Source organism: Podarcis filfolensis (genome assembly GCF_964270895.1).
Source record: "Podarcis filfolensis genome assembly, chromosome: 2".
In the NCBI taxonomy this organism is placed as follows: domain Eukaryota; kingdom Metazoa; phylum Chordata; class Lepidosauria; order Squamata; family Lacertidae; genus Podarcis; species Podarcis filfolensis.
Window position 1 is genome coordinate 95,658,661 of NC_139605.1, and position 13,123 is coordinate 95,671,783.

Sequence of the window (13,123 nt, forward strand, 5' to 3'; positions counted from 1 at the left end):
AAATGTCAGTCCCTTTAATTATCCTGTCAGTCAGCTCCCTTCAAATCCAGAGCGAGAGTTCGGTGGTATGCAGAAGTTTATTTTATTTAATAAAATTTATACACCACTTGATTTTTTTTAAAATAAAAAAACTCTCAAAGTGGTTTACAAAACATAAAACAGTGACACACACACAGTGCTTTTTTCTGGGGGGACACAGCGGTACACTAAGCCTGGGGGCAGGAGAGTACCAAAGCTTTACTCCTCAGCTGATGAGAACAACTGCATTGTACATGTCCACTTCAAGTTCAGCCCCAGACTTTTTTAAAAGGAAGGAGAGTCTGTGGTAAGGTGAAGTCACAACAGCAGCTGGGCCAAATTGCACCACATGCCAGTTTATTGTGAATCTAAGTTTGGCCTCATTGAGGGGCAGTATTTCAATAGGAGTAGGAAAATAAGAGTACCCTAAACATTTTTTCAGATTAAAATTTCCTCAAGCATCTGGGTAGGCTACAATTCCCAGCACCGTTAAACTACAGCTCCCAGGATTCTCTCTGGGGAAGCCATGGGCATGCAGACTTATACAAAAAAAAGTGTCAGGCGCGTTCCGCGAGCTAGTCTGTATGACCACCCGGAAGCTCCCTACAAAGGAAACGCGGCGGCGGCGGGCTCCTCTACTTTTTTCCTTAGCTCTATGAGCCAAAGCCGTCACTTTCGCTCCTCGCCTCCTTTCCGCGTTCGCGTTCCGGCAAAGCGGGAGCCTCCGCGGCCGCCGTACGGAAGCCGAGGGGGCCGGGGTGGGGCCAATGTAGGCCAGGGCCGCGCGGGCGGGGCCGGGGCGATGGGGAATCTGTTCGGGCGCAAGCGGCGGAGCCGGGTCACCGAGCAAGATAAGGCCGTGCTGGTGAGAGCAAAGAAGGGGCTGGGAGGCAGGGAAGGCGGCGGCGGCGGCTGCAAGAGCAGGAGCAGGTTGCTGTGACTTGAGTGCAAAAGGCTGCAAGGTAGCCAGCAAATGTGTGCTGCAAAGGAGCCCCTGTGCCTTGACAGAGCCCGGACCCGCATTTATCCCACGTAGACCCATGTTTCCACCGTATGTGACATGCCCAATTCCCCTGTAATTATTTATTTATTGGCAGTTTGTTTGGGTGGGGAAGAAAAGTGATTTTTGGCAGGTGCTGTTTCTCCTAAATGGGGTGGGAAAGCCAAAGATCTCTTTCTTAACACAGCTGTTGAAAGTTAAAGGAACTTTGGCTTCTTTTCGGACTGGCTACACTTTCTGTTTCTCTCTCAAAAGAAAAAGAAAGAAACCCGAGCAAACGAACGGAAGTCGTGGTGGCGGCTGTCGTGTTCCGGATTACTTTGGCAGTCAGGTGGAAATACTCCCAGGCGGGTACTTAAGAGCAGCAAAGCACTATAGAAAAAAATCAGCCTTGAATTTAACAGCTTGCCTAGTAACAGCCATAGGTGACCAGGAATTGCATGCAGGCGAGTTCGTGGGGTCGGGCAGTTGGAGAAGGGGCTACAGTGCTCCATCTGCCAGCCTGCCTAGTTCCCAGGCAAGCTGTGGAGGAAGGAAAGCCTATTTGCCCATGACCAAGCTGCTGGGAGAGGGACAGGTTGTGCTGCCTCTCTTCCACCAGTCTGTTATAAAAACCACTACTGAAGAGGTTATTTGCCTGCATTTCCTTACTGTCTGTGGAGGAGTATCATAGAATCAGAGTTGGAAGGGACCCTGTAGATCATCTAGTCCAACCCCCCTGCAATGCAAGAATATGCAGCTGTCGTATACACGGATCAAACCTGCAACCGTATCATTATCAGCACTATGCTTCTCCCTTCTTCGCCGCCATGATAGAAATGCAGCCTCGTCATTTTGGGGGGGTTCATTTGGAAGGCTATTATAAAATAGTAGCACACTATGTAGAATGAGAAGTTTCGAGGTTGAAATAAGATGCCCCCAGACTGAGGGGATAAAGTCACAGTGCTTTGGGAATGATGGGAGCTCTGTCTGGTGAAGTCTTGAGATTCCACTGGATTATCATTTATATAGAGCTGGAATATCTAGGTCAATATCTTAGCCACAAATGTGTTCCCTATCCTTGACCATAGTTTGTGAAATAGGAGAGCAGTTGTGCAAGCTGCATCCTAAACACAGTTACTAAAAGGTTTTCAGAACCCTTTGCTAGTGGGAGAAAAATCTCCAGGAGTATGGAGAAAGCTGAGGCCTCCACTACATTAGAGACACCCACCCCCACAGTGCTTTCTCCTGCTGATGGAGAGGATTTTGTGTGCCATCCTGCTCACCAACCCCCATTCATCAACATGGAGAAGGGAGTAGGATTGCATTCTTAAGTCCCTTTGAACTGTTAATGACTTATGAACAAGCATGTTTAGGATTGTGCTCCCATGGTATCTGTAAATGATTGAATACCATGTCTATGGTGTGGAAGAGTTTTCTGAGTGTCAGAAAGACCAGTGTTTTCAACACAAAGAGCCTGTGTTCAGCCTGTCACATTCCAGCTCCTTGAACTGCACCAGAGATGGGGAACCTGTGGCACACCAGATGTTGGGTTCCAGCTCTCATAATTTTGGACCATCCAACATGCTAATGGAGTCCCAGCAACATCTGGAAAGCCACAGGTTCCCCATCCCTGGTGTATATAGACTTGTGGCAGCTCTCCAGGATTTCAGACAGCCCTTATCTGGAGATACTAGGGATTGGCTGCTTTGTCATCACACCACTTTATTTCGCCACTGCATCTGGTGTATTCCAGCTGTGGATTTGTTTTCTGCATTTTTCTCCAAGCACATTTGAAAATGCTTCCTATCTTGGCATCCATTGCCAGTCTCACTTTCAGCAGTGATCGGCTCCACTCAGGATCCCCTATCAGAGAATCATAGAACTGTAGAGTTGGAAGCATAGCTGTCAACGTTTCCCACTTTTAAAGGGAAATTCCCTTATTCATAATAGGATTCCTCACAAGAAAAGGGAAAAGTTGGCAGGTTGGAAGGGAGCCTGGGGGGGGGGATCAGTTAATCCAACCCCCTGCAGTGCAGGAATCTCAACTAGATCATACCTGACAAATGGCCACCCAACCTCTGTGCAGATGGTTCTTCCTGACTAAGTGCAGAACCTTACATTTGTCCCTACTAAAATTCACTTTTGGTCCAGTTCTCCAATCTGTTAAGGTCAATTGAACCCCGATTCCGTCTTCTGCAGTATTAGCTGGTGTTTGGTGTCATCAGCATATTTGCTAAGTACCCCCTCAATTCCTTCGACCAAGACATTTATAAAGACATTGAACAACATTAGCCGAAAAACAGAACCTTGTGGCTACTCACTTGTCACGTTTTTGAAGATTTGCGTTCAGCACAGATTTACTCTGCAGTATCCATTCTAATATTTAGGGTGCCCCTAATAATGTAGAGGTGTCAAAAGCTAGATGTAGTCATCGGAATTGGAACTGTACTCAGTAAAGCATTGCAGTGAGTCTGTCCCTTAACTACTGAAGGGAGGGTCTTTGCCTTAATACAGTTCTTACTTAAAACCAGCTGCTTGCCAACTTTTTCATTTAGTTCTTAATAGTCTCATTTAGTTTGCATACTAACAAGAGGTATAAATGCCTAGTCTGCGTCTCAGTGGTGAGAAATCCATGGCCTTTTAGTTATTAGCATGGCCAATCATCAAGGATGATGAGAGCTGGAGTCCAGCAACATCTGGAGGGTCAAAGGTTTCACATCTAGCTGAACATCCCCCCCTCCACTAGCTATTGCCCTGGGAATACAACATCCCTATGCTCCACTAGCTGAACATTGTGCCCCAAATCTGAATTCCACATACTGTTTTGTAAGTCTGGAATATCATCAGATAGATGCTGCTAGTTTTATTATGCTGCGGCCTGAGAGCAAAAGCAATTTGACCAACTTGAAGGAGGAAACACATGGTAAAGCACTCTAAAACTTTTATTGTCTCTCTCCCACCTCTCCCATCAGGTACGATGTTTCGTACCCGAGAGCCAAAGGCAGTGAGTTGGTGTTTAACTTTGCAAGGTGGAACTTTAAGCTTCTTCTGCTGTTTTTGCAGCAAGCCAAAAACGGGAATAACAAAGTAGGTTTGAGGGATCAGGCTGCTGGGCTTATAAGCAGGTCTGCCTTAAAGGGAGATTTTGGTTTCTCTTTTCCAGTGGTCATCCTAGCAAGGCTTGTTGGTGCAACTTCTAATGGCCAATTTATTTTCTCCTGTAGCAACTGAAACAGCAGCGGGACAAACTAAAGCAATATCAGAAAAGGATATCGCTGCAGCTGGAGCGGGAGAGGGCTTTTGCTCGGCAACTATTAAAAGATGGCAAGAAAGAGTAAGTTATTCCAAGTCACTTTGCACCCTTTCCATACGGAGGTGCTCAGTTTATGGGCTGGTTCAGAAAGTTAAGGTCTCCTCAGTGAGATGAACCTAACTGCCCCTGTGGCCTCTCTTGTATGGGTAAAGCTTGAATTGACATATTGCATTCCACTGATAACGGCTAAATGATTCCCATTATTTCAACACGTGAAGCATTTACTTCCACACTTGAAGAAACTGCCTATGGAAAGCTTTCTTTACAAGTGCATCCCTGGAGGAAATTGAGGTGCATCATGTAGAAACCTTAAATCTCTGACTGGCCATGGTTTAATATTTAAGCTGAATACTGTTGTTGCTGGTGAAGCGTTCTAACTACCTTGGCTCAGCCTGCATAATAACGTAGTGCTAAAATGAATATTTTCATGCATAAGGTTCCAGGTTCAGTCCTTGGCATCTCTAGTGAAACATGGTGTGGCTAGGAGCTACTTTGGTACTAAATGTACCAGGAATTGATATAACACATAAGGGAAAGGCTGTAGCTCAGTGGAGTAGCCTGCACAAGGTCCCAGGTTCAAACTCTGGCATGGCCAGATAGGGCAAGGAAATAATCCTGTCTCTAAGGAAATCTGCTGCCTGTCAGAGTAGACCAGGGTGGGGAACCAGTGGCCCTCCAAATGTTGTAGGACTCTGATTCCCATCATCTAGCACAGGCATAGGCAAACTCCAGCCCTCCAGATGTCTGGGACTACAATTCCCATCATCCCTAGCTAATAGGACCAGTGGTCAAGGATGATGGGAATTGTAGTCCCAAACATCTGGAGGGCTGGAGTTTCCCTATGCCTGATCTAGCATATCCATTGGTCCAAGAAACTATGGCTATTGTATATGAATGATAGAAATAACCCCAACAACAACACAGGTTCCCCATTCCTGGTATAGACTGTACTGAGTTTGATAGATCGCTGTTTTGACTTTGTATAAGGCCACTTCCTGTGCTCCTAACTCCAGTGAGAAGAGTGATTTGAAGCTGTATAAGCTTTGTTAAAATTTCTAAACGGGTACTACTGAGCATTCTTAAAATGTTCCTTTATTGCATCCTGCTGGAGAGAGGAGTCCTTTTGATGATCGGTCACACAATGGGCAGCTTCATTCATGTGACACAACCAGCAGAGAAATAACGAATCTTTCTCACAATGCCAGGACTTAGGCATCTAATGAAATGGATTGCCCTAAGCCTGCAGTCAGACAGAAGGAAGCACTTCACATGTTGCAAAATTAATAATTGAAAAATTAAATATTGTGATGACCGCGAGCTTTAATAAAAATTTTAAAGGGTCAAGTAAGTAGAGAATATACATATTAGTTATTGCTGGTCATAATAACTAAAAATGGGACTTCTGGATCTGAGGCAGCCTATCTGACCATCTTTAACTTATTCCTTGCTTCTGAGAATATTGGAATCAATGGTTTTTTTGTTATTTAAAAAAATCAAGATCAGCAAGGCAAGGCAGAAATGGCTTTGGTTTGAAGGATTGTTTTCTACAGCCGGTGCTTTTTTTCTCCTCCTAGGAAAGCAAAGTTTCTGCTGAAGAAAAAGCGGTATCAAGAGCAACTGCTGGACAAGACAGAAAACCAAATTAGCAACCTGGAACGCATGGTAATGGAGGCATCCAGTGTCATTGTTTTCAGGGCTTTTACAGCTGTCATATCTGTATGCTGCTAAATTTTGTTTAATTGTGCTTAACTTCTAATTCAAGCTGTCTTAGTACTTAGCATTAGTTGGACATCTTGGATTACAACATGAATGTTTAAAGTGTTATTTTGTTTTGTTTTGGGTTAGGTTTTTTTGTTTTTGTTTTGTTTTTTGCTGAGTTCCGAATGCAATGTCATGTTTTAAGCTGTAATATCGGCCTGTGCTGCAGTGTTCTGCAAGCCAGTTTTGTCTGTTCCTCTTCCATTTGGCTCTGTGGTGGCCTGTGGAATGTAGAGCATACTGTCTACTGTGGCTGCGGTTGTCTACTCTCCGTACTACATATTGATGAAATGCATCACTCGCTGACCCCCTCTGTTGACTTCTGTTTCCTTCAGGTCCAGGATATTGAATTCACACAAATTGAGATGAAAGTGATTGAGGGCCTCAAAATTGGTAATGAGTGTTTAAATAAGATGCACCAGGTGAGTGTGAGCCCAGGGTCCTTGGGACTATTTCATATGGGACACTGGTTGGGACATCTCTTCTGACCAACCTTCTTTTCCTGTAGGTTATGTCAATAGAAGAAGTGGAAAGGATCATGGATGAAACCCAGGAAGCTGTGGAATACCAGAGGGTATGTATTGTCCCTGTGTATCATCATGGAGATCCTTTTAACCATTGCACTGCTTCATTCTTATATTTGTATGACAGCAATTCCACCCACTTAGATGCTTGAAAGTGTTTCCATCGTGCCACCTAACTTGCTTATGAAGAGGAGTGGAGACCCTATTTTGCTTTAACATATTGCATTGCAAACCTAGAGACTAAACTGTTCTTCGTCATTGCCCAGGTCAGAGATGACATTTGTTCATGTCAAGAAGACTGTCATAGAAGGAGGGAGGGAGTTGAAGATAGCTTGAGTGCCAAGTGGCTGGGTTTCAGCGGAGTATTTTGTAGCTTTGGGTCTATGTTCCTATGTTACACTGACCCATAGATGTTCTCATCTTACAATGCTTAAGGATATGGTGCTATTCTGGTGTTCACCATGCATTCTGCCCTTTTCCTTTGCAGCAAATAGATGAAATGCTGGCTGGCAGCTTCACTGTAGAAGATGAAGATGCCATTTTAGCAGAATTAGATGCCATTACTCAGGTGAGTGTTTAATCAGCAACACTGGTAATTCATTGTTGGGCTACATTTTGCAGTGGACATTTTTCATCTCACGCGAGGGGATTATCCATCCCATATACCTGGCAGGTAATAAGGGGTCCTTATTATAGCTGCCTTGCATTTATGTCTTCTGAAGCCTTGAAGAGGTCAGCCCAATCTTCCCAAAGAAGCTTAAAAACAAAGAGGGTGATACCCAACCAAGTCGTACTCAGAGGTGACCTATTGAAATGTATGGGCTTAAGTTCATTGAGTATCGCAAATGCTGGATGCTGCCAGTATTGAATAACTTTTACAACATGTTTGCTTGGTTTACCCTTTGTTTTCTTTGCCTTCAAATGAAAGATTCTTCCACACTAGTGTCTGAAGATTCATGTGTCCCCAGTTACTTCCGTGGATGCAATCTGTGGTGGAGATTCTGGCCTGCTCCTCCTCCTATGGCTCCCTTCTTAGAAGGGGTGGAACTTCACTTTGAGCCATTAGACTACGTTCACGCAATAAATGTCGGTTTATGTGAATGGTTGGGTCATCTGCCTGATGTAACAACAAACCCATCCAGGGCAGGCAATTGATCAGTTTCTTGCACATAGGAACCAATGTCTCTGTGCTGCCAGAGTTCAAGCTCTGCTTATTTTTCCTCATCCACCCCACCACTGCATCCAAGCACCAGTGCACAACCTCCTCTAATTCAGATGTCATGTAAGAAACACAGCCCCAAAATTAGCTTGGAAATGGAAAAGTGGATAAAGGATTGTTCCCTGACCTCGTGTAGCAAGGTCTGATGCTAGGATAGTGGCAGGGTCCTGGTGATCCTAATTTTTGGGTTGACCACCAAAGCCAAAGTTTGTGGAACCCCTGCTGCCTAATATCCAACTCCACCACCGATCTGGTGGTGATTGTAAAGCATTCAAAATATTAAATCTTTTGATGCTTTCCACAAAATTCCATTGCTTATCAGAGTGCACAGATGAGCATATTATAAGCTGCTGCAAACGCAAAATGTGGTTGCCTGATTACTGGTGGGTGCCAGACACTCAGAACATAAATGGTTTTGTAACAGTTGCACTGGCTGCCAATGCTTTTGCAGACCCAATTCAGAGTTCTGGTTATTACCTTTAAAGCACTGAGCTCTCTGGAACTGGGTTACTTAAAGGACTACCTACACTCATACTACCCTGCCCATATCTTGAGATCTTCATTGGATAGCCTGCTTCAATGTCTGCCAGTGAAAGCAATCAAGCTGGCAGGTGCTCAGACTAGGGCGCAATGGTGGCCCTGCAGTTATGGAATTTGATTCCTTGGAGATCAGACCCCATATCTTGTATCCTTTAAAGAGGGCTTAAAGACCTTTCTCTTTTCCAAAGCTTTTAATGTGACTCATAGAGAACAGCTGCTTATTGGAATTTGGATTGTGGTCCTGTTGCTGGCATTGATTCCATGGTTAATGTTGATTCCGTATTGTAAACATGATATAAGTCGTGTTGTGGAGGACTTTCTCAAAATGGGATATAAATCCATTAAATAAATGAATGAATAGATTGACACAGTTATATTCCCAGACCAATAGCTGCCACCCAACATGATTAATCAGGGTAACTCGCCAAGGAAGCAAAAGTGCTGCTAGAATCTTGTTAGTAACCCAGAACCAAAGCTCTAGAGCCCAGCCAAATTCTCAGCTTCTGAGGTGGTACAGGGAGCAGCACTCCTTCCTATGCGCTTGGAAGTTCTGGTTTAGAGTTGCTTGTTATCCCCAGAACATTTGTTTCACAGTTTGACTTCTTTTCTTGCAGGAACAGATAGATCTTCCAGAGGTTCCATCAGAGCCTCTCCCGGAAAAGATTCCAGGTAGCGTTGTCTGTCTTGGTTTCTTTCCCTCAGTTGTGCAGGCTTGTGCTTTTGGTTGTGCCTGCATGAACCACGTGGCACATGGGAGATTTAAGAATAAGCTTGGCAGGTACTATGCAAGCACCAACTCCGCAGAGCGCTCTTAAAGCAGCTCTAGAGCACTGACTATGTCAGACTCCACCAAAGCTTTACTGTATGTAATCATGCTACAGCCCAACTCTTGACATTTGTAGAGTGCTTTAAAAGGTCCAAAGACCTTCATGTGTATTAAAGCTAAAGGTGAAGGTACCCTTGACCGTTAGGTCCAGTCGTGGACGACTCTGGGGTTGCAGCACTCATCTCGCTTTATTAGCCGAGGGAGCCGGTGTACAGCTTCCGGGTCATGTGGCCAGCATGACTAAGCCGCTTCTGGCGAACCAGAGCAGCGCACAGAAACACCATTTACCTTCCCGCCGGAGCGGTACCTATTTATCTACTTGCACTTTGACGTGCTTTTGAACTGCTAGGTTGGCAGGAGCAGGGACCGAGCAAAGGGAGCTCACCCCGTCGCGGGGATTCGAACTGCCGACCTTTTGATCAGCAAGCCCTAGGCTCTGTGGTTTAGACCACAGCACCACCCGCGTCCCTATGATTTTCACAACAAGTATAAGTTAGATCAGTTGCACTATCCCAGTATGGGGAGGGTGGGGAGAGTGGATTCATGGTACAGATGATGTTTGAACAAGACAAAAAAAGGAGGCCAAGCTCTGGTTGAAAACCCTGTTGTAGCCATACAACTGGTGTTTGGTTTGGGTGTTTAAAAACAAACTCAGTCTGAAATACCAGGTAGTGGACTTGTGGAGAGTGGAGGTGAGCAGCCATAGGTGTACAAAAATGACTGGCTTGGGAACTGGAAGTTATATAGAGCATAGGGAGCACTCAGCAATCAATGTGTAAGTCATACAGATTCCTGGACCTCTAAAGAAACAAATAACAAAAGCTGCCATTCTTCTTCTTCTTCTTCTTCTTCTTCTTCTTATTATTATTATTATTATTATTATTATTATTATTTGTATACCACCCTATACCCGGAGGTCTCTGAGTGGTTCACATAAAAAGATCACAGTATATATATAAAAAGTAAAAGCAATAACCCAATACCTCCCCAAAGGAGCCACATTTTATAAGGGTCTGGGGTGTTGATCGGGTCAACCCAAGGCCTGGTTAAAAAGGAATGCCTAATGGTGTATAATGAAGGTGCCAGGCAAACTTCCCTGGGGAGAACATTCCACAGACGGGGAGCCACTGCAGAGAAGGCCCGTTCTCGTGTTGCCACCCTCTGGACCTCTCAAGGAGGAGGCACACAATACATTAGCCAGTATAGTGTTATATCCTTCACAACTTGGAAGAATATCCTCACTTGTTGGTACTGTAGTAGTTTCATCTTTCTCTGCAGAATCTCTTGCCTCTGCCTCCTGTAATAAACTTGTATGCAGTGCAGTTTGGCCCAGCTGCTGTTGTGACGTAAACTTCAATATACCTTACCACTGTCTCACCCTCCTTTTAAAAAGGCTGGGGCTGAACCTGAAGTGGGCATGTACAGTGTAGTTGTTCTCATCAGCTGAGGAGTAAAGCTTCAGAAGTCTCCTGCCCCCAGGCTTAGCCTCTCCAGAGAGATTTGGGGAAAGTACTATCTCAACTTCCTTGTTGGCTGCCCTTAGAACATACAAGGCATAGAACTGTATCAGGGCAGCGACAGGGAGTGTTCCTGCTCTTGGCACAAGTATACAGACATTCAGGAGCATTTCAGATGGAAAATCACAGTCTTCCCTGAAACATGAAGATACGTTTGAGAGATGTTGCTTGGGATTGGGAGTGTTTGCTTGCATAGCATCTCCATTGTCTCCTCTAAAGGGAGCAGGTAGCAAGACAGACCAGTTGTAAGACTAGATAAACCATTGGTCTGAATTTGGTTAGCTCTAACTCCAGTTGAGAAAGTTAACTCCTTCCTTTTTCCTTCTATTTACAGAAACATCGCCGGTCAGAGTCAAACCAAAGCCAGAACTGGTGGCTGCATCTTAACTCCATTTCCTGGGGGATCCCTGCAGGCTATCCTGGACTTCCAGCATGCCTAGGGTGCAAGAGGCTTCCGTGGTGTCCCATTGGCTCTGAACAGCCACGCTGGAGCAGGTTTCCTGCACAGAATGGAAGCTGTAAACTGGTTAATATCCCATATCAAGATTATTTTGTAGTGTGCACACTCCTTTTTTTGTAACGTAAACTGGATTAAATGGTGACTCTCAAAACCCTTCAAGCCAAATGCTTTCTACAGACCTGATGTCAGCTGCAGACCTGCCTCAGACGCCAGCACAGCCTCTTGCTAACTCTGCCTAAGCCCCATGGTGCCCTTTTGAGCTTGTGGGCGCTGTGAAAAGTTACGAGCTTTCTGCTATCGTGCGGGAAGAATTGCTGGGAACCCTCTTGGCCTTCCTCTTCACTTGCCTCTCTTCAGTTCTCTGGCTTTTTCGAATGGGTTCTCTCTCTCTTTTTTTCTTTGTTTTTTTGGAAAGAATGGAATTTACGGAACTTTGGCCTGTACCTGAATTAGACCTTGTTAGCTTGATGCTGAGATGGGAGCGTCACTTCCAATGGTAGCAACAATTGCTTGTGCTGACGTGGTAGTGGAAATACAAGAAGATTACCCCGTGTCCAGTGTGCTTCTGAGACAAATGCAGTTAATAGTTCTATGCACCACCAGGTAGCGATGCGAGGCTGCTGGCCTTGATCTTAGAAAACTGAAGGCCTGTTTCCTACAGGGGTAGGAATCTATAAAAAGTGCTTGCTAAGGATTAATTCCTGAAATCCTATACAGGCATCCTGTTTCCCCCTTCGTTTTTCTTCCTTAACAAATCCATGGTGTGAAGAGCTGAACACTGTTTCAGTTGAAACTTCTCAACAGGAGAGGGGTTTGGTAGTTGCAAAGCAGCTTCTTGATTAATCTTGCCCTTCCCAGCTTATCACAGCTGTGAAATGGGCTGAGACAGGAGGCACATCGCCTTTTCTCATAGGTGGAGGCTGCCTGCCATGTCTGCTTTTCCTCTGTTCTTGTATGGAGCAGTCAGGAACATGGCAAGCCAGTGGGGCTAAGTATTGCTTTCCTCTTAATTATAGAAGACCTGAATGTGCTTCCCTGCCCCCCTCCTGAATGCTGAAAAGGGCTGGATCCCAGTTCGTTCTGATGGCCTCCTTGCCCTTAAAAGAATGTCGAAGACTTTGCCCCAGATCACGCGGCTTCAGGAACCTTGAAACATGGGTCCGACCTGCTTTCACAGTTGCAGCCCACCAAACTTGTATCCCAGACTTACTGCCTTTTGAGAGCCAGCTGGTCTGTGCTGAGCACGACCCGCAGGACCCGCTGAGATGGGGGCCAACCATGGCTGAGTGGTTGGATGGGTTGATGCAGTGGGGGGGTGGGAGAAGAATGATATTGAAGGCTCATTCTACATATAGAAGTAGTAGAGGTTGCCACTGTCTGGGGTCTACAGCTCAGCGCTGATAAACATTTCCTCTGATTGACCCCACTTTCTCTCTGAACCCTTCCCCAAACCGCCTTGTTAGTGAGTGGAATTGTATCCTCAGGCTCCTGGGATTCAAGCCTCTTTGAATGTAGTGGGTTTTCCCCAGTGGGTTTTTGACTAAGGCCCTGCCTGTTTTGCTGCTGCAAAGAACCCTGAATGACTCGTCTTCAAAGTCCTCTGCTAGCACTTGCCCATTACCATTCACAGGGAGATGGAGCTGCTTCATAGTGGCCCTTCAAGGTACAGCCAAACCTTCCCCCACCTAGGCACTCTTTGTTAGCATTAGGAAGGCTGAGCAGTAGATCAGATTGAGTTCATGGTTCGCACTTAAGTCATCCTTTCTATATAATGTGCTCAAAGACCATTCGACCAGCCTTTACATCTGGGAGACAAATAATTACGGGAAGTGTGCTGTGATTTCTTACAAGTTAGTTTGCCTGTTGCCAATTCTGTCTCAGTACTGCTGTATTCACTTTGTTCACCAGGTGGCAGTCCTACCCTTACCTGTTCCATCACTGTGGCTGAGAACAAACATTCTCCGGC

At 45.3% G+C, this 13,123-nt stretch overlaps 1 protein-coding gene across 1 annotated transcript; it reads left to right on the top strand.

Moving 5' to 3' along the window:
- The first annotated feature begins 735 nt into the window (after positions 1 to 735).
- CHMP6 (charged multivesicular body protein 6) lies at positions 736 to 11,308 on the top strand. Its single transcript, XM_083599044.1, has 8 exons — positions 736 to 883; positions 4,225 to 4,334; positions 5,888 to 5,975; positions 6,407 to 6,493; positions 6,580 to 6,645; positions 7,083 to 7,163; positions 8,969 to 9,023; positions 11,032 to 11,308. Exons 1-8 carry the CDS (start codon positions 821 to 823, stop codon positions 11,082 to 11,084), a joined length of 603 nt encoding a protein of 200 aa, XP_083455170.1. The 5' UTR covers positions 736 to 820; the 3' UTR covers positions 11,085 to 11,308.
- The last annotated feature ends 1,815 nt before the right edge of the window (positions 11,309 to 13,123 follow it).

What these genes read in the sequence shown, in the direction of transcription:
- CHMP6 (XM_083599044.1), top strand. Translation starts at nt 821, where the DNA reads ATGGGGAATCTGTTCGGGCGCAAGCGGCGGAGCCGGGTCACCGAGCAA. An exon ending in TTAAAAGATGGCAAGAAAGA is followed by an intron (nt 4,335 to 5,887) that starts GTAAGTTATTCC and finishes TTCTCCTCCTAG; the next exon opens with GAAAGCAAAGTTTCTGCTGA. An exon ending in TTAGCAACCTGGAACGCATG is followed by an intron (nt 5,976 to 6,406) that starts GTAATGGAGGCA and finishes TGTTTCCTTCAG; the next exon opens with GTCCAGGATATTGAATTCAC.